Raw genomic sequence first — 20,517 nt, forward strand, 5'->3', positions numbered from 1 at the left:
AGGCCAGGTGCAGCTTTTTCTCTCCCTCTCCCCCTTGAGAAGTGGTCTATATTTTTGTTTTTTCTCTTTTTTTAATCGTGATTTCAAGAAAGCACATCTGTCTTTGCTGAACTGTTTGTTCTTTTCTGATGGGTTTGTTGCCCAAGATTCATGCATATAATACAGTGGGATGGGGCCCAGCTCAGGCTTTGGGAATCTCAGGCAATCATAGTACAACTTGATCACACTTCCCAGCATGACATTTTGGTGTGGTGGTTTAGAACAAGCTGACTCTGCTGTCAGGGGATGGAGGAAAGAGGAAAGCGATGCTTGTGTGGATTGTGGTATGCGAGTTAATTCCCTTTGAAATGCGGGATGGGGAACCTGTGGACTTTAATCTTTACTGTGTTCTTTCTTTTTAGGCAGTTCCTTGTATCAGTGATAGATTCATGCAAGGTATCCATAGTTTTGTACTGTTGGAGTGTTCAAAAAAACTTGTCATTTGAAAGGAATGCCTCAAGGTGTTCAGACCGCAGCTGTAAATTCCTTCAACTTTGGATGGTGTTGTTGTTTTTCTAATTAAAAGCTCTGCTTTTGATTTGGGAGAGTTTATCCATGTCTGTGCATCAGATTATTGTGCTGAATTGCCCGGAATACTTGTGCTCCATGCCTGCTGTCAACCAACCAAGGGCATTGAAATGGGGCTGTCATTAACAGTATTTAGAGGGAAAGGGATAAACAGGGAGCACCAAAATGTATTAAGCTGCATCTGTCATGCTGCTCGCTTTGCTCAAAGCCAAGAAAGGCTTGAGCACTGAGATGCTGTCAGGGATTTACAAACGGTGTGCACCTTGCTGTTTCCTTTCAATGCAAACACTGGGCCGAGGTGGGCAGGGCTGTTAGACATCAGTGACCTTTTTGCTGTCGTTGTTTTTGTGTGTCTTGAAACATGGATGCAAATACGGGGGTTCCTCATCTGCTGCCCCTGCAGCTCACGTGTGCAGCATTGCACTGCCGCTGTTCTGCCCTTCCAATATTCCACTCAGCCTGCGAACCTCAGTCACTGTGCTGCTGAGGAAATCCCCTGAAAGAGGGGAACGTTGTGCATGAGCTGCTTGAATGGTCACTGCCTTGAAGAGCACACGGAGTTGTCATTTTCCACTGCCACGTGAGCCTTTGTTTTGGGGAAACGTCCCGGTAAATAACCGCAGTTTGTTTTTGTCTTTCAGTATGTATGACCAACTGCCCTACGCTGATTGTCATGGTGGGTCTGCCAGCAAGAGGAAAAACCTACATCTCAAAAAAGCTGACACGCTATTTAAACTGGATTGGAGTGCCTACAAAAGGTGATGGACTTAATTTTGTTTGCAGGGCTGAGATTCAGTGTTTTACCAGCCTAACTCCAAATGATTTTGTAGCCTGATGTGACTGTTGGCTACTTGGACTCCTGCTGTGTCACCGTGTTTGTTTATTTTTGCAGCAGCAGCATACACAGATTCGCTGTTCTGTTCTGATGTTCGTATTCTGGTGGCTGCTCGTTTACCTCCGTGTTGTAACAGACGGCTAAATCAACTTTGCCCTTATCCTTAGCTGCCTTATTTTTCCCTCTTCGTTGCATTGGGCTGAAAAGGAAGCACCTTTGTGAGCAGAGCAGCAGTCAGCGCTTCTGGGTTGAAGTTCTGGCTTCTCCATTCCCTTTGTGAACTTTGTGCAGTGTGCAGTGTGCAGTTTATATGTAATGTTGTTTAATTGCACTTGTGGAACAGATTGCAGCTCTGTCTTTGAACGTTAGGACCCCATGGAACACAGCTGGCTGCTTGTTATCGCTCTGAAGGAATTTATGCATGTCTGGGAGGAGAGGCTCAGACCAGTTCTGCCCTAATGTATTTCATTCCTGAGCCTTTGTGGCATCTTGCAGGCCTAGATCGATGAACAAGACCTAAATCCATTTGAGGTTCTGAGCAGCAACCTCTCCTTGCTTTCTGTGTATGTGTGTAGAAGACAATGATGTGTTTTAGTGTTCTGTGCACAAATGGTGGCTTTACAGTTACGGCTAGTTAATCATTGAAATAACACGAAATGTAGGAGAGTGTACTGAAGAACGGACAGTCAGCTGTTCAGAGTTTGAGTCATCCTGAAAAGTCCTGCTGTTGGATTCTAGGACGTGGGTTTTGGAGTTCAGCTTTCTTAAATTCTTAGAAAGTTACCTGATGTATTTTGTTTAATGGAGGCATCGTGGAGAAGGTTCTGTTCCTTGAGTGTGGGAGTCTACAGAATTCTTCTGATCACTTCCAGTGAGTTCTGTCTTGTCACACTGGTGCACCCTTCTGATGTGGCAGCATCCAATTTTTAGGGACTTGAGTTTTGTCCATTAGGCTGCCACTGAATAGAGATCTAAAGATGTTGGCCTGCATCCAAACCGATTTAAATGCATGTTAGGTGTGTACATGCACATGTGTTCAATTTACATGTTACGTGTTTGTGTCACAGCGTTGAGCAGCCAGCTTTGTGAACTTTGCAGAGCAGAGCTGTAGTACTGAGTGATGAAATATTGCCCACCTCTGACTCGTGCTTGGTTGAATTTGTCCTGCATACAGTAATACAAGAAATGGTGCCCTGCCTCAGGTACAGGGAGTGTTGTGCCCTGCTGTAAGCAGCACATCAGATGTTTGTACTGTGCTTAACGAGCAGCAGTTACAGCACTGCTGCCTGATTTTACAGAGGCATGCAACGTGAAGCTGGTATCTGGGCTCCCATCGGAGGCTGCTGCTTCTGCTTTGCTTTTGTCAGATGCCTTGGGACTTTCGTAGGAAACCACCGACCTTTGTTGTTTGTGTCATCAGCGATGTAATTGTACTGAAGCTGAGATAATTTGAGATACCTCCCTGCTGGACTAGATGACGCGCTGCCTCCTGCTTCCAGTTGTTGGGATATGTGGCAGCTATTCCTCACATCTGCTACACTGTGGCTCTTAATGCCTTGAAATTGGCATGTACTTAATACAGCAAGCATCCTTATCCTCTGAGACAGATGGTTACAACTTCTAGTTTATGTAAAGCAGAGAAAAGACAAACGGTGTCTTTTCACATAATGGACTTCAAGCAGGAGTTTAAGACCAGAAGGTGAAGGTAAACAGCCCCGGGTTTTGCTGTTTGAATATTTGAGTCATTTATGCTGTTGGAATCCTTTAAGCCATCGGTTCTGGTTTCTGTCTTTTGTTCCTTCCAAAATCCTTTGTCACTAAGAGTTTGAAATGCTTACAACTACAAAGGGCTTTTGTCTGGGCTCTGGGAAGGAAAGGAGGTCAGGTATCTGCCTAACAGAGCTGTCTTTCACTGGGATTTTTGGATGCTACCCTTTGGCAAGCTTTGTGGAATAGTTTTGGCTGTGAGGTTGTGATAGCAGTTATGCTGTAAAACTTCTCCCCCGAGGTGGATGCTGGTGATAAGGACGAATGGTTGTGGTGCTGGGCAGCACTTTTCCTTTGCTGTGCATTACATTCCTGCAGTAGCTGTTTTTTGGTACCAGGTGTTTTATTTTTGTTGTTGTGTAGGGCCGAGGCAACACTGGCTGTCTGAACTCACATCTCCTGTTTTTCTTCTGAGGACTTACCAGCTACAGGACAAAGCATGACCAACGTTCATTAAGTCTGTGACAGAACAGCCTGGTTTGTTCTGTCATCCATGTCATACATCAGCACTGTGGGATTCCAACAAAACTTCCCTTTTGGAAGGGGATAAATAATGTTTATTTGTCCTCCTGCCCTGCCACCCAAACAGAGATGTGTATGTAAGCTTCTGTTAGGAAAACTTAAGGTTGAGCTCTTTATCCTGAGTCTCATTCTTTATTACGTCCCAGCAGTGATGTCTGTCATTCCTTTTCCTCTGTGCAGAAGTCTGGCAAATACTGATGCCCTGAAGCTTCTCAAACAGAGTACTTGTTTATCTCATGTTAAACAACACTGCATTGCAGTTCAGCAGAAAAAAACCTATAGGTCAGAAAACAAGTTAAACATTAATTGCACTACAGGGACCCACTTTAAGAGCTGTTGAATGAAGTTAATGAGGGTGCAGTGTCACTGCCTGCTGTGTGACAAAACAGGACTGCCTAATCCCACATCTGGCACTGAGACCCACAGGACCTGTGCCCAGATAAGGAGTAGCTTTTGTTGACCACTGTTAGCAGATTGTAGTAAGATGAAAGCAGCAGGAGTTGCTGTGAAATGGGTACAGTGACCCTTAAGGAGCAGAGCTATTTGAATGGGGTTCTTAAACAAACAAACAAACAAACCCAACAGAAATGATGTGTGATATGTCACCTTGATACCTGCTAAATTATTTTATGCTTGGAGGTGGTTTGGTTTCAAAGCTGTCATAATGTTGATCCTTGTTATCCTCTTGGCTTCTACTAACACAGTGCTCTTCTCTGCAGAGTTCAATGTTGGTCAGTATCGTCGAGATCTGGTGAAGAAGTACAAATCTTTTGAATTCTTCCTGCCTGACAATGAAGAAGGGTTGAAAATCAGGAAGTAAGTTTTGGGCATGTTTGTCTGTGCACAGCTGGCTGTATTGGAATGGCACCCTGTGTGTTTGCTCTTGGAGACTGCTTTAGGCTTAACTTCTATGTACCAAAGAAGACATAGATGTAATAATAGAGAAGGAAGAGTACTCTAGGAAAGATGAAAAGGTGATTTCTTTATGCTACTTAACAATTGGGTTATTATTTTTCTTAATTGCTTCAGCTGAAGTATCAAAATATGCAGCAGATAAATACTTGAATGTGATTCTTTTTGCCTTTTGGGCAGGCTTTTGTTTATACAGATATTCCTGCAAATTTTCACTCAAAACCAAAGGAGAATATTCTTCTTATTTTCTTTGTGTAAAATACCAGCTATTGGACGTGACCTTTCTGCTGCCCATATAAGGCTGTTTCAGAGCTTTTGTGAGGATCACAGAGAAAAGAAATCACATAGTTTCTTTTATTTTGGGTTTGCACATCATTTTTTTGCCTGCATGTCTGTCATTATCCACTCAAGAAGTGGCACACAAGTATTCTCTCCCTGAGGTTCTCTTCTTGGTTACCATATGTGTGCATCGTGTGCTTGACAGTGCCTCAGTGAGTGCCATGCTTTGCTGTTCTAAAACTGTGCAGAGCAAGGTGAGCCAGGTGTGGACATTTATGCCAGACAAAGCATGTGGGACCCCTTGTTGCATGGAAAATCTCTGTTCTTCAGCTTAGAGGAAAGACCTGTGGAAGAAATGGCAGAGGAGAGAAGGTCAGAGCGAGAGGGAGCTGCCCCTGTTATGGAACATCCACTGGGATGATTTTTCAGTTCTCTTCGTTGTTTATTTTTCTGTGCGTTTAAGAGACTGCAGCATGAAACAACAAATAAAAGAAGTTCTCAAGGAGTGGAAATAGCATTTGTTCAGACTGCTTAAAATACAGTGTATTTTGTTCTTAATGGCTTTGGCTCGGGCAACAGAAATGTCTGAACTTTCTTTTGTGGCTCCCCTTTGCTTGTCCTTGTTCTCTTACCCCCCCCTTCCACTCCAGCAGCATTTGAGGACTGCTTACTGCTGAAGGACAACGACTTGCATAAAAGCCTCCAGCCTGCTGGGGACCACAGTGTAGCTGAGCAGTGCGTTAGCCTTGCAAGCCCCTGCCTTTTGCTTAGAGGTAGAACAAAACCTTTCGTGTGCCTCCGTGTCACCTGTTAGACTAAATGGTGGGGAACAGAAGGTGAAATGGACTGTGTGAGCTGATCTGCTTTGTCAGCAGTGAGTTTATATTTATTTAGTGAAGGTTTGATGATGAATCTCAGTACCTGACATCTGTTAACTGTGCTAATGTGGAAATACTGTCAGGGTTGAAACACTTTAAGATAAAGCTGTGCGTGCAGAATGTAATCTGGGAGAGTGATACATCTCAGTCTGGAAGTCAAAGCAGAGCTCAGATGCATAGAAGAGCTATTGAAATGGGCAGATTCTTAAGTTGGCACTTCAAAAAGATTGTAGTTTTTCTTTTAAATAAGTAGGGCTGTGCTCTGTGCACGAGTAAATAGCACGTGGTGCTAACAGTGCTGCACAGCATTATTTGTGTGTTAGAAATCATAATGAACTTCAGAAATAACACCGGCATTGGGGTCGTAGGGAAGTTAGAGTGAGTTTGTCCTTGTCCAGATCTCACACAAGTGTGCAGTGCTGGCACTGGAGTTCTGTGGTGCTCGTGTCCTTGACAGCCTCAGCACAGATCATGTTGGATAGGTGCCTGCAGTGAGGTTTCTGTTTTCTCTGCTAGGCACTGACTTTGTTTCACTCTTTTTTTCAGACAGGTTTTTTTGACGTACACAATTGTGGCACAGTAGGTAAAAGAGAAGCAGTAGGTTACTGACCAATCTTAGAATCACCAAGGTTGGGAAGGTTAGAGGCACAAGATAAATGGCTGAAGTTGATTTGTTTTTCTCTCTTTTTGAGAATCGGATGAGGAAGCTGCTCTGTGTTGCTGCAGTCGGTGTCCTAGAGGAGCACTGCTTTCTTTTAGGCAGATGAGCACAGCCATCTCTGCTCTCCCTAGCTTGGTTCACCTCTCCTCATGTTCCCTGGTTTCTTGGGGTGACTGATAGGCAGTGCGTGCTTTAAGAGAGATGAGCCAACGTCTCCAGGTCACTTTGACCACAAGACATTCATAAGTGCATTCGTAAGATGACTTTTACTGGCGTTTGTGATTCCTTCTCTTTCATTTTTAAGGCAGTGTGCCTTAGCGGCGCTGAACGACGTCCGGCAGTACCTCAGCGAAGAGAATGGGCACGTGGCTGTAAGTGTCTTGATGAAGATGAGTTCTTGAACTGTTTCTCTACAAACCAGGGTCTGTCCTGGGCAACGCGCAGTGAGTGATTCCGGTGTCTCTGTGGTCTGTCAGATTGTCTTCTGTGATGACTGTGCGTTAGATCTGCCCTGTTGCTGCAGTGAAAGGAGGGCTGAAGTTCAGGGTGATGATTATACTGTGCAGTCACATTTGAGGGGTTAGCAGGGGACAGGGTTATACGAAGAGAACCATTTCCCTTCTCCACCCTATGCAACATACTGCTAAACGCTGCCTAGGTCTTTTTTGGCTGCACTTTTTTGTTTGTTGGTTTTTTTTTGTTTTTGTTTTAATTTGGTAGTGTTTCAAGTGAAAAGATTTATTGAGCAGAAAGCACCCTAGGTATTGCTTGGCTGTTGTGTTATTGATAGCGGAGCGATCTCTGAAGACAGCAAGAAAAACTCAAGGTACATCATGGTATATCTGAGTATGTGATGACAGAACGCAAAATGCAAGTTCTGGGAGGTCACCTTTATCTTGTGGTGTGGTGAAATGCTGCAATGCTCAGAGCTGAAGGTGTTTTTCTAAAGATTGCTACATATTTTCTTGCAACCAGCAGGCAGGATTTAGTGGCCTTGCTGGTGTTCTGCTGATAGTTTTACCCTAGCATTTTCAGTAACACTGATTTCAGCATCTTTTTGTCTGTACTGCAGGATTGGTACAAAACTAATGCTGGTATGGGCCAGGAGATTCTGTCCTGTCTGTCTCTTACTGTCTGACCACAGACTGCAAATTCAGAGTTGCCTTTCTGTGTATTCCATGGAAATGTAACGCGTCCATTTGGGATCTCCTTTGATCACACTGAGCACAACCTGGAATCAGATGCTGAGTTTCTTTTTATGGTTGTTTAGGTTGGTTTATTTGTTTTCAGGAAATGGCAGTGTCCTGACTTAAAAGGAAGTGGATTGGAGGAAAGGGAAAGTGTTTTCATGGCTTTCCTTCACACTGAGACTTGGAACCCTTGTATTTATTGTCCCTGACACAGTGCTTTCCACAGGCTGTTATGCTTTAATTCCTCTCTCTTTCTCTGTAACCATTTGTAGGTCTTTGATGCTACGAACACAACTCGAGAACGCAGAGAAACCATTTACAAATTTGGTGAAGAAAATGGATACAAGGTGAGTCAAAAGCAGAAGAGCTCTGAGCTCGTGCCTGGCCGAGCAGGGCAGTGCCATTTTGCTCCCCTTGCCTTGTCTGCACTGAGTTAACAAGTGTACCATGGCAGGCAGCTGTTGCTAGATGTGTAGTCAGTGGTGTGTGTTGTGTCCCTGAGCACTGTTTGTGATGCAGAGTCACCCCATCTTCGTTTTCCTTATCCTTAATGTTGCAGTGTTAGGAACTAATCTCTGCAATGCTTTACTTGTGTCATCCTGGATGTGTAATTCTCAGCCTACTGTTAGCAAAAACTGTTTACATGGTGGTTCTTAGTGCAGGTCAGATTTTTCCTGCAGAAAGACATAAGGAAATGTGTGTAGTTCTGTGTAAGCCAGAGGCTTCCAGCTTTCTGCCTTCTGTCCAGGGTTGCTTTGTGTTTAGCTGTTCTCCAGTAACCTTCCCTTTGCCCTAGCTTTGCATCTCCATATGCCTTTAAGACAGCCAAACAAACCTCGTGAGGCTGCTCCATTACTTGAAATGTTCCTACTTTATTCTTTCAGAAGCATTAGTTAATTTTTGCATGGCTGAACCTGCATTCTCCCCATTTATTTCTCACTCTTTCATGCTAATTTTTTTTCATTCCAAAATTGTTCCACATTGTTGTGGAAAACGGTGTAAAGCTTCAGGAAACAGCAGACCAGCAGTTTTTGCTGAGTAGGTCTGGAGAAACGGGATGCCTGAGCGAGGGAAGGGAAGTGTAAGGCAGGCTCTGATAGAGAAGGGTTAGCATGGAGCTGCTCAGGCTGCTGACTGTGCGTGTTGGTGTCCAGAGGCATTTCAACTCAGCTGCTTTCTTCCTTCTTTCTGTTCATGTGGCTTCCTGTTGGGATTGAAGACGTTTTTTGTTGAGTCAGTGTGTGTCGATCCAGAGGTCATTGCTGCAAACATTGTGGTGAGTACAGGAAAGTTGGCTTTAACTTCCTGAAATCACGAGATTGTAGAGTATCTCAGTATTTCTGGAGGCACATTATGAGAACCTCCAGTCATGAAAGCCATTAGTTGCTATTAATGAAACAGTTTGCCTTTATTTTCTCATCTACACGTTTAACTCAGAAGTTAAATTTGTTAAAAATTAGCTCTTAATTAGAATACACGTAGAGCAGTATCTGCAGAAAAGGAGCTTTTGTGTCATGTTCATCCTCCCCCATTTGTTTAAACGTACATTGAAAAGGGAAGGTAACCCATGCACTGCTCTCTCGTTCCTGTTTTGAACAGCAAGTGAAGCTGGGTAGTCCTGACTACGTTGACTGTAGTAATGATGAAGCAACAGAAGACTTCATGAAAAGAATAGAGTGCTACAAGAACTCATATGAGACGTTAGATGAAAATCTTGACAAGTAAGTGCAGCACTGTGATCACAGCTGGATTACATTAAGTTGTTCCATCAGGGGACAGGCGATCCCGTGTTGGGGTGAAGGCTTTCTGGCTGTGCTTTTCATAGCTTGAGGTCTGTTTCTGCAGGTAAGCTAGAATGTGAGGGATAACTGCCTTACATTTTGTTCTGGGACAGTGCTCCTCTGATTTTTTCCTACTTGAGAATGGTGTGATTCTTCTGGGATGGAGCCAACGCTTTATAAATTGTTCCAGATGAGCCGTAGTGTTTTGTTGTTGTTTGTTTTTGTTTTGTTTTTGTTTTAATGGATAGGGAGACCCTACCGATTTGTAAACATAAATTACTTTGTTGATGTGGTGAGGATATGTTTTTATCTCATCAGTCTTAAAAATTTGACTTCTTACTTTATTTGTCTTTGCAAATAATCCTGTACGTGTAGCCTACGAGAAACTTTCATACCGGGATCATTTCCTTTCTTGCCACAGCACTGAATTGTACTTCATTAACTTTTGGTGACTGAAAGTAAGGTAGGGATGAATCAAGTGAGAAGGAACCAGGATTTCATTCTGAGCCACACTCGTGTCAGACCTCCTGGTTGGTTTCAGGTTCAGGGCTATAAGGAAGGCTGAGCTACGTTTTAATGTAATTGAGTGTGAACAATGTAAAGCTGATGCAGTCGGATCAGCTCATGCATGAAACATCTGTGATGGACCTAGTGGTTGTGGCCATGTGGAACAGCAGTGGCTGACTTCACAGAATGCAGTTGAAGGTGAGGTGATGGTGCCTGCTTCTCACCGCCTCCATTTGGCTTCATTGTAAAGTGTTTTGGTTTATTATGGTGCTTGAAGAAAAGGGTGGTTATTTTCAGTCTGTTAGGCTTTTATTGTCCTTTACGGATGCTGCTCTGAGATGAGAAAGGACAAGGAGGAGTGAAAACTGAAATTATAACCTCTGTGGTGCAGGGGGAGTAGAATTCATCTGGTGCTTCCAGATGACTGCTTTGTTTCTGTCATCATTTGAGGATGGGCCTGTGGTACTGACGGTTATTCCAGGGCTAACTGAGGGTTACTCTGTTGCTGTGGCTCATTGCCCCTTTCTTTTATTCTACCAGAAACTATGTGGGATCTTATTGTTTTTTCTTGTTGTTTGCTCATGAAAGGGATCTTTCTTACATTAAAATTATGGATGTTGGAAGGAGTTACCTTGTGAACAGAGTGATGGATCACATCCAGAGCCGGATTGTCTACTACCTCATGAACATCCACGTGACCCCTCGGTCAATCTACCTCTGTCGACATGGAGAAAGTGAACTCAATCTGAAGGGGAGAATAGGAGGGGATCCTGGGCTGTCTGTCAGGGGGAAAGAAGTAAGTCAGTCCCTCCAGAGCAAGGTGGCTTTGGGTTTTATTTACATTTGTGCACGTGTGTGTGGTTTGTGCTGCCTTATTATGGCTTTTGGCTCTGCATCCCTTCACTCTTCATGTCTTAAAGGATTTCTTAGCTGTGTATGTGGGTAGTGGGAACTGAACGGGGACACTTTGTGTGTTGTGCTTGGGTAGAAGCTCTTTTGTTATTGATTGGAATTTCTGTTTCTCCTAGAGCACAAAGCAGTTGTCAGGGAGGCTTTAATTTTGATTGTAGTTTTGTAAAATCCTGCCTTGTTGGCCGACCTGTGAAGCTCACAAGTTAAAAGTGAAGGAAAAATTCCTAAAGGTGAAAGTGGGAATGGCAGAATAAATGACTTCCTTTTACTCCTCTCCCTCCCTCCAGGGTTTCCCCTTGGCTTAACAGAACATGCTTTTAGCAAAAGCCTTGACAGAGCCGTGTGGCAAAGTTATAATGAGCTTGCAGGGGCTAAAGCTTGTGGCTTCCAATTTGACACAGTATGTTGCTTCTGAGCCCTCATCCAATGTCTCATGGCTTTTCTTGCAGTTTGCCAAGAGCTTGGCACAGTTTATTAATGAGCAAAACATCAAGGATCTGAAGGTTTGGACCAGCCAGATGAAAAGGACGATTCAAACTGCTGAAGCTTTGGGAGTGCCTTACGAGCAGTGGAAGGTTTTGAATGAGATAGATGCAGTAAGTTCTTTTCTGAATGTCTGAAAGGTTGCTTTGTTTGCTGGGGATGCAGGAAACATCATCTGGTAACGATGTGCCTTTTAGGTGATAGAAAGTCAACTGGGGGGTGGATTTGGTTGCTAGAAAATTGCGATTCATTCCTGTTAAATGTTTTATTAAAATTTAAGAATCATTAATTTAAGAATTGTCATAGCTCTGGTTTGTCTTTCCTAGTAAACCATCCCTCAGGAGAAGAAACAGTGCCAAGAGATTGTTATTAGTAGGTGGGGGTTGGAAGGGAGAGGAAAAAAACAGAAGAAAAAACAAAAAAGCATTGCTGGTTGGCAGCACCCAGCTGCACCTGTAGCACAGGGCTGCTGTAGGTAACACAGCCCATGCGATGGCCCTGCCAACGTGTGTAGCTTCACTCCTGCTGGCTTAATGATTCATGCAGTAATTTAGTGATTGATTCCACCAGTGTCTGGGTCCAGCTAAGTGTCCTGTTCACTGTGCCTAAAGATTGGGCACGTTGTCATTACTTTTGTTACCTGTAGGGAGTGTGTGAAGAAATGACATACGAGGAAATACAGGAAAATTACCCTCTTGAGTTTGCACTGAGAGACCAGGACAAATACAGATACAGATACCCTAAAGGAGAGGTATGCTGCTTTCTTTTCTCCCAGGGTGACTGACTTCCTCATCGTCTCTAATACAGGCATGCTGACTTCATTAAAGCATTTTTCTTTCCCAAAAAAGTTGTGCTCTCCTCCATTGGAAGTCACATAGGAGCATTTAAGGACTGATTCTGGCAACCTGGTCTGATGGTTGGTGACCCTGCACACAGCAGGGGGTTTGAAACTAGATGATCACTGTGGTCCTTTTCAACCCAGGCCATTCTATGATTCCAGTCCGTTTCATTTGATTCAGACCTTGGAAAAATAATAGATTTGGAAAACCAGTTGAGGTATTTGATTTTGTAAGCGTTGATTTTATGCTGGTCCTGCAGTGATGTAACAGGAAAACTGATTGCAAGGCTTCAGCACACTGCCTGTGCAAACGTGCTGCAGGATTGCCTTTATTCATTGCTGTTGTCAGTAATGGTTATTTTGCATTCAGTTCTGGATGAAAAGCTGCAGAAATCCATAGCCATATGGATAGGTCTCTCACTTCAATAAACTCCTTGCCTCTGGGAAAATAACTTGCCGGCAGCTTCTCTGGAGCAAAGCCATCACAGTGGAGCAGCTACCAGCTGCCACATGGCCTGTGTGCTGGCGCTGAAGGCTGGGGAACGGGGCAGCAGGGCAGGCAGGTAATTGCAGCAGCTGCTCCACACCCTCGGTGATAATGAGGAACTGGAGCTCCGAGGTCTCTTTGCCCAGCAGTCAAAAGTAATCGCTGTGATAAGAGCAGCCTTCTCACAGGTGTGACCTCTGTCTCACTAATGAAGCAGCCATTAAGCTGCAAAGTTCTCCTAATCCATTTGAACAAGAAGCATTTGTTTTTCTGATGGAAGCCTCCTCTCGGATGGGGAATCACCCTGTTGGTCACAAGCAGCTCTGCAGGCAGGGCCAGCCGTGGTGCGAGCCTTCACCTGTGTGCTTGCTGACATTCTGAATGAAATCCGGGGGTTTTGTGGAAAATCTTGAATGTAATGTCTAACTTAATAAGGCTCTTCCACCAAGGAGATTTTTTTTCAGTACATCTGCTTTTTGATACAGGGAGGATCCAATTGGTGGCTTTTAATTTAAGGAAAATTATTACTCCAGTGGTTGGCAGTGTCCCAGTATGACATCTGATGTGAAGTTAGGGTACCCACTGTATATATGTTTACCTGTGAAGTTTTCCCTTTTTAATGGTCTGTTATTTTTTTTCCTTCCTGCTCCGTTTCCCTCCCAGTCCTACGAAGATCTTGTCCAGAGGCTGGAGCCAGTAATTATGGAGCTTGAAAGGCAGGAAAACGTGCTTGTCATTTGTCACCAAGCTGTCATGCGCTGTTTGCTCGCGTATTTTCTTGACAAGCCTGCTGGTAAGTTTTCCTTCATGTGTTACAAGTGGTCTGCTTTACTAAGACACTGAAAATCTGCTGATAAAGGTTCAAAGCAGAGACTTCAGCCACCCTCTGATGATACAGGAACTTGTGCTGGGCAAATACATGTTCTCATATTTGATCTATTCATGTGACCTGATGGGTGATTTTACTGAGCTGCCTCTCACCTGAAATGCTGTAGTGTTTGTTTTTCTCCTTTGTTTTAATAGCATATCTGTTGTATGCAAGGAATGAAATAGGTCCAGTGTCAGATGGACTTAAAGTGCTTGGTCTGGCACTTAATAGAAGAGTTAAAATGTCTGTTATCTGTATGTCGTGTATAATCCAGTGTTTGATTTCTCAGAACAACTGCCTTACCTGAAGTGCCCACTGCACACTGTCTTAAAGCTAACCCCAGTGGCTTATGGTAAGTAGTGTTTCCAAAAAGTCTGAATGCAGCATTGCCAATGTCTGTGTTGCCTGTAAAGGTCGTGCAGTATTTAGCTTAAAATGTTTATTTTGGTATAAAAAAGAATGAAACAGGCTTGACCCTGTGTGTGTGTGTGTGTGTGACCATACAGCCTTGTTAGAATCCATGAATCCTTTAATTTTTGTTTGCTTTGTGTTATGCCAAAAAATGTGTTTTTAGTGTGAAAACCCTGAAACTGCTAGTGATTGAAATGCTAATGGATGGTTTTCTTGAGTTTTTGGTTCATATGCTATTTGAATGATTTTTCTGGCAACTCCTGCCACTTTGCTCTAGTCCTGCAAGATCTCACTTTTCATGGATGTGCTTGAAGATCTTGCTTGTTAGAAGACGAGCAGACTTAATTACATGTAGCTTTACCATCTTATGAAGGGTGTTATCTGTATACCCTTCAAATATCTGTGCTCTGTTTTCCTGAAATATTTGCTCCTGAACCTTCACACCACCACATGAACATTCCTCGTTTGTTTTGCTGGCATGTTTCTTAGCAGCTGTTCTTAGTGCTGAGCTCGGGTTCAGGTGGGATTTGTTGCTAGCCTGCAGAGTGCAAGGTGGGTTCCAGCATGAACTTCTCACTGGTTTTAGGCTGATAGCTGGTGACGTTTCATGTGCTTTTCCACCTCAGCTTAGCACACGTCTGCTGAAAAGTTTCTCTAAGAGATGGCTTAATTGTATCTTCTGATACCAAATGACAGATCAGAAGATTACAGACCAGGAGGAGTAACTGCACAATTTACCCAGGAAACAGATGGCCAAAGAAGGTTGAGTTATTCTTGGAAAAGTCAAAGCTGCCTTTGATTATCAGCATTGAAAAATAGCAGTGTAGAAATGTACTTTGCTTTGGTTTTAGACTCAGATGAAGTAGAGGCAGAGTAACGAGCTGCTGTGCTAGGAGAGTCAGAAGAGGTTTTGTCACTGCATTGTGGTTATGCCCTGCAGTAAGAGCTGTGCTGACATCTGGTGTTCCCAGCCTCGCATGACACGCTGCAGGTCGGGAAATGGAGTTGTAGGATGAAACAATAAGAACAAGAACTTCTTAAAGATAAGGTCAGGTTTTGGAACCTGGCTTCTCAGCTCAGTGCTCACGGGCTGTTTCCACACTTGAAGGTTTGTGTGGTGGTGGTGGTGTGGTTTGGTTTTGGTTGGTTTGCTTTTGTGGGAAGCTTGGTGACTTTGTTGGGAAGCTTGAAGAGGGCCTCATTTCATGGAATCACAGGGTGGTTTGTTTTGAAGGGACCTCTAAGATCATGTAGTTCCACCCCCTGCTGTAGGCAGGGATGCCTCCCATAGCCCAGGTTGCTCACAGCCCCATCCAGCCTGGCCTGGAGAGCTTCCAGGGAGGGGGCACCCCACCCTCGCTGGGCAGGATGGTTACTGGCACACCAAATGAGAATGGAGAAGTGGTGTAAAGGGCTTTCCTTGGCCTTTTGCCTTCACTGAAGGAAGGATAAAGACATTTTGGTCAACCTGCTTCCTAGAATTTGACCATCTCAAAGTACAAGGGCTGTGTAAAACACTTGTGAACTGCCACCTCTATAGAATTATTTCAAGCTGAGGCCTCCCTGGCAGCCGGGGGGGGCAGGGTGAGTGGCTGGATGTGGCGTGTTCCGCTCCTTTCAGCTAACCGCGTTCTGGGGACGCATCTCCCTCAGGGGTTTGCTCTTCCTGGCACTGGAGGCTTGTGGTGTCTGATCTTCAGATGGGGAATTGTTGTGGCCTGACAGCTGGGTGTCAGCCAGCAGTGTGTGCACAGAGGGGCTGGAGGACTGGCAAACGGTTTGGGAGCACGCAGGAGAGAGAAGCTGCACCTTGCAGTAGGTATGGACCAGTAATTAAAAAACAGTTAGGAGTGTGCACGTCAGCAATTAGCTGTGGAGAAACTGAGTGCCTCTGGTTTCTGTTGACTGCAGGACAGTTTTTCTCAGAGACTGATCTCAGCTCTGGGTAAGCAGTCCTTAGCAATGGCTGGCATCAGAGATCAGTGTGACTGCAGGGATGATGTGCATGGATCTATCAACAGGAGGATGACTGGGGTGCTGTGCCAGTGTGAGAAATGCACTTTTCCCTCCTAAAATCTTTTTTCTTGTCTGGTATTTCCCTGAGCGTTGACCTTCCTGCGCTGTTTGCTCACAGTGTTTGTGACAAACGAAGTTTCTCAGACTCTGCTTTGCAGGGAAAGGCAAATATTTGCCATATTCCTTTGTGTCATTCTTTGGAAAGCGCAGTGGCTTTCTCAGGAAAGGCTCAGGTTGCCTTTTTGTGGCACACAACAACCTTATGGAGCGTTATGAATTTAGGAAGTACGTGAACAGGAAGCTCTGAAGACTGGATTTGCTGTTTGTGGCAGATGCTGGGCTCTGCTGTGTGCAGTGTGTCAGAGGAATGTCACAGGGCTGCGTAGGGTGGCTGTGTAAAAGTGCTGGTGTGAGATCTGGCTGCATTTGGCAATTTGGTGCTGTTTCAGTACAAGTTCCCGCAGCAGATTGAGTAATTATAATTTGCTAAGTGGGTCAGCTTGTTCTGCCCACGTGACGTGTAGTTGTGTCTTCTCAACATTCACACTTCTCTGGAATCATTTATTTATTTCTCTATTTATTGTGAATGGAAATTCCCCTCCAGAAGGAGGGCATGGCATTCCCCTCCATTTGGGCATGAAAGTTTCGTTTCTGCTTTGCACACATGGAGCAATGGGGTTTATTAATGACATGAAGTGGAATCGTTTCTGCATTTTAAAAAATGAGCAGCATTTGTCTTCTGTACTGTTGTGCAACCCCAGTAAGTCTGTGATGTTTAAACAACACAAAATTACAGCAATCTTCTTGATGGGATGCTTTTGTTGGTGTGTGTTGGAAGATGAGAATTTGTGTTATAAATAATGATAAAGCAATGGTGAGACTAGGAGATGGGTTGTCAGATTGAGAACAGTGTTCATCCTGGTGGAACGCATTCATTTCAGTAGCTTTAGCTGTTCTGAACTTGGGGAACTCTGGCATGAATCAGAAGAGGGAAGCGATTCTCCTTCACAAACTCAAAATCCAAATCGTAGATCAGATTGCAACTCTAAATTGAATCCTTACCATGACTTCATTTTTCCAAGCAGCCCAATTCTAAAAATGTGTTTTTTATCAACAGGATGTAAAGTAGAATCTATATTTCTGAATGTCGAAGCTGTAAACACACACAGAGACAAACCTGAGGTAAGAATGTTTTTTTTGTGTTTTTTTTTTTTGACTGAGAGAACTTGACATAATGTTCTGATCTGTGTCCTTGTGGTTAGAAGTGATTCTGTAACTGCTGACCATATTCAGTCTTGCACATCAGGCTTTTCAAGGGTGGAAAAATACTTCTACAGAGCACAGTGTCCATCTAAAAACTGCATGAAGTTCTTCAGTGTTGTCATTCAGCAGCAGCAGAGCGCGGGCACAAAATATTCAGTTAGGAATGCCATGCTTATTTTGGAGAGAGCCAGTAATGAAGTGATAATCCTCTTCTGAGACATCAGAGCCATCAGCTGTTTCGTCACTGAGATCCACGCTGTGTGCTTTGCAGAGTGTTTGGAGGCTGAGGAGGGCTCTCAGGGTTCAGCAAAACAACGGGGAAAGGGAGTGGAGTGAGCTTGGGAAATCTCTGTGGAGATGGGAAGGCAGGCTGTGGCAGTTTGTACTCTCCCTGTGTGGGCCTTTGGAAGTCCCTTTCAAAGGTTTTCTAGTTCAACTTCCCCATTGCTGCGTTATGGAAGTTACATACAGTGTGTCGTGATTAAAATGTTCTGGTTCCCTTGCAGGTCCTCGTGCTGATGGCACTGAGAATGGCAGTGGTTCCTTGCTGAGGCTGAGAGCCATGCCTTGTAGTGAATTAAAAGTCAGTTTGGATAATGTGAGGAAAAAATGCTGTGGTGGTTTTCAGAACAAGAGCTTACAGTGAGGAGGAATATAAAGATAAATGTGTGCTGTCACAAGACACAAAGCACTTCGCTGATATGCGGGCACCCATTTGTGGCAGTTGTGCAGAAGTGTTGGAAGGGTCTGCAAAGATGTTTTGTTTTAATGACTCAGGCACTGAGTTCTGGAAATCCTGACTTTTGGCCATTCATAGTCAAGATATTTCCATCAGGCAGTCGCATTTCCTTTCTTCCTTTTCTCCTTTATCTTCTGTGTCCTAGTTTGGCGTGCTAGGTTCAGGATGGTGAGAATAAGTGAGACTGTCTTGGAGCAAGTGTTACTGTTACATGTGTTGAATTATGTAGCTCAGTTTAACACGTACGGTTTGTCTGATTAAATACTGGTGCTGAATTTACAGCTTGCTGAAGTTCCTTGGGAATTACTCTTGGAAATACCGCCTGATGTTAATTTAGGAGGAAAGCTGTGCATGCGGTTGGGCAGTGACGTGGTGATGCTGGAAGTGGTGGGTGAGCATTTCAGGTGCACACAGGATTGTGCAGACAGTGGCACTGCTGCCTGGACACAGACACAAAGCTGTTTGGTTTAGAAAGAAACCAGATGGATACAACCAATAAGGAAAAGAGCAGAGATGTGCTTGGGGTTCTTCCACAAAAGCATTCGTCCCTGCCCTCCAAAGAAACCCAAACTGGTGCAGGATGGGTGGTGATCCGTTGTGCCTTAGTGTAACTGGTGAAGGGCTGAGCTGGTCCTGTCTGCGTTTGGATGTTGCTCAGAGGGCTGTGGATGTTTCAAAAGCTTTCATCTCCACAACCGACAAAAATGCTGATTGTTTCTGCTAAATGAATTCTTCAAATACTCTGTTGAAGGCAAAGCATTTAATTAAGCGTCGCGTCACAGATTTCAACACCACTCAACAAAGAGGCCGTGATGAAGAATTGCCTGCTGTGCTGTTCTGTGCTCCCACGAGGAATTTGTAGCCCTGCCTGCAGGACAGTGTGCTCCTTATCTGCTGCAGCTGAAGAGATGTACTTTCACCCTGCTGCAAAGTACTGCAGTATTTGTTCATGGTGTCTGCAGAGCTCATTGTGTGTGGGTGATTTGTCTCGAGTGGACTGAAGCCTTGTGTTTGTCGGCACTGCAGTGGCTGACCTTCTCAGATGAAGGAGTTCAGCCTGCACTGAATACAAATCAGGGGCATTGCTTGAGCTATTGCTCAGCTCCTCTTTTTGGTCGGAAAACGAGCGCTGGGTAAAAAGAAGCTGTGTGCTTCTGCCTTAGGTGGTGGGCACGGGGAGGAGTGCTACTTCCAGCAAGAGATCCAAATCCCCGTTCACCTTTCCTTTTTGAGGGGGGAGATGAGCTATTTATTATTGACTTTGCTTAGCACAGGGTGAAAGGCATAAAGCCTGAAGAACGCGTTAAGAGAGCTGGCAAGGTATTGTAAAACGGGCCACGTTTTTAATCCGCGCGTTAGAAATGCGCTCAGCACAGTTCTCACCATCTGCAGTCGTGGCTGAAAGGAGAGCACGGGGCAGCGCTGTGGCAGGCCGCGCTCCTGAGGCTTGTTCAGCAGTCAGCTGCGCTTCCTTGCGTGGCAGGCAGCGGAAGGTACACGAGATTGGTGGCTTTGGCCTTACTGCTGCGTGATAAATGCTCTCCTCTGTATTTCTGTTGCTACACAGAACGTAGACATTTCCCGACGTCCCGAGGAAGCCCTTGTAACGGTCCCTGCTCATCAGTGAAGGCCGTGTCCCAACCAACCGTCCAGCTTGGGTGCCATTTTCATCTGCTGCTTCAAAATAAATTGAAATACTGATTATTCCAATCGCCTTGAAAGAAAAAGTAACGATGTAAAAACAGGGATGTAAAAAACGCCAAAGCCAACAGTTCAGAGCCTGGAGTGAATCTTTGTACAGTGCGTGGCTTGAGAGAATGATCACAATAAAACCGTACTGCCCTGCTTCGTTTATTGCAGATGAGTTGTTGAACAGTAATCAGCTGTCACTGGAGCATTGTTTCTATACATTGCTGTAATGTAAAGATGCTGCAGCATTGACTCCCAAAGCTGTTGAGAACAGCCAGTAAGCACTTAATGTCAGCTGAAGGGGGTTTGTCTATGAAAGCTGTGAGGCACACGCTAGGTTTGTTCTCTGGGCACCACTGTTATCTGTTCCAGTGCCCCTGGGAGCAGTTGGAGTGCTCTGTTGCACCAAATAACAATTTGCAGTTGCTGTGCAGCCTTAATCCTGCTGGTCTGCAGTGCTGGAGCTCAGCTTGTGCTCAGCAGTGGAGAATAGTGCAAGTATTGCCACAACTGCCAGTGAAGGTACAGGAATGTGTGTAAGTGCTTTCAGTGTGCAGCTTCCCTTAGCCGCTGTAGTGCATTAACCAGCCTTGGGAGCAGAAGTGACTTTCCATTCCTTTCAATGAGAAACCAAGAGTGGAACAATAGATGGTGTTTGCTCTGCTGAAACGGGCTGCTGTGTGAGCACCTGGTGCTGCCCTGCTGGCTCTGTGGAGCACGCAGGTCAGTCTCTGCTGGGAGAGATGCCGAGCCATGCAGGGAGCAGAAGGCAGTTATTTGCTGGTTGGGCTGTGGCTTGCCCTGCAAGGCATGAAAACGGGAGGCTTTTCCTCCTGCCGTAGGAGCGTGATCTCAGAAGAGCAGGATGCAGCTGAACTTGGTTCCACCAAAAGCTCTCACGTGCTGGACAGA

The 20,517-nt window shown here is 44.7% G+C and overlaps 1 protein-coding gene across 16 annotated transcripts in view; it reads left to right on the forward strand.

The window, feature by feature from the left end:
* LOC128078328 (6-phosphofructo-2-kinase/fructose-2,6-bisphosphatase 4) overlaps positions 1–20,517 on the forward strand; it is a 43,700-nt gene that overhangs the window by 17,897 nt on the left and 5,286 nt on the right. For 7 of the 16 annotated variants that reach the window (XM_052678417.1, XM_052678405.1, XM_052678418.1 and 4 more), the window contains exons 2-13: positions 1,209–1,325; positions 4,411–4,507; positions 6,726–6,792; positions 7,884–7,958; positions 8,831–8,887; positions 9,211–9,332; positions 10,488–10,695; positions 11,261–11,407; positions 11,941–12,045; positions 13,283–13,412; positions 13,777–13,839; positions 17,032–17,096. In XM_052678417.1, coding sequence (XP_052534377.1) covers positions 1,209–1,325; positions 4,411–4,507; positions 6,726–6,792; positions 7,884–7,958; positions 8,831–8,887; positions 9,211–9,332; positions 10,488–10,695; positions 11,261–11,407; positions 11,941–12,045; positions 13,283–13,412; positions 13,777–13,839; positions 17,032–17,096 — 1,253 coding nt within the window. Of the gene's footprint in view, positions 1–401; positions 436–1,208; positions 1,326–4,410; positions 4,508–6,725; positions 6,793–7,883; positions 7,959–8,830; positions 8,888–9,210; positions 9,333–10,487; positions 10,696–11,260; positions 11,408–11,940; positions 12,046–13,282; positions 13,413–13,776; positions 13,840–17,031; positions 17,097–17,683; positions 18,078–19,483; positions 19,796–20,517 lie in introns of those variants that run through there. The other 9 variants (XM_052678406.1, XM_052678415.1, XM_052678422.1 and 6 more) reach the window with 7 other exon arrangements.

Source organism: Tympanuchus pallidicinctus, unplaced genomic scaffold, assembly GCF_026119805.1.
Source record: "Tympanuchus pallidicinctus isolate F22 unplaced genomic scaffold, pur_lepc_1.0 scaffold17, whole genome shotgun sequence".
Lineage (NCBI taxonomy): Eukaryota > Metazoa > Chordata > Aves > Galliformes > Phasianidae > Tympanuchus > Tympanuchus pallidicinctus.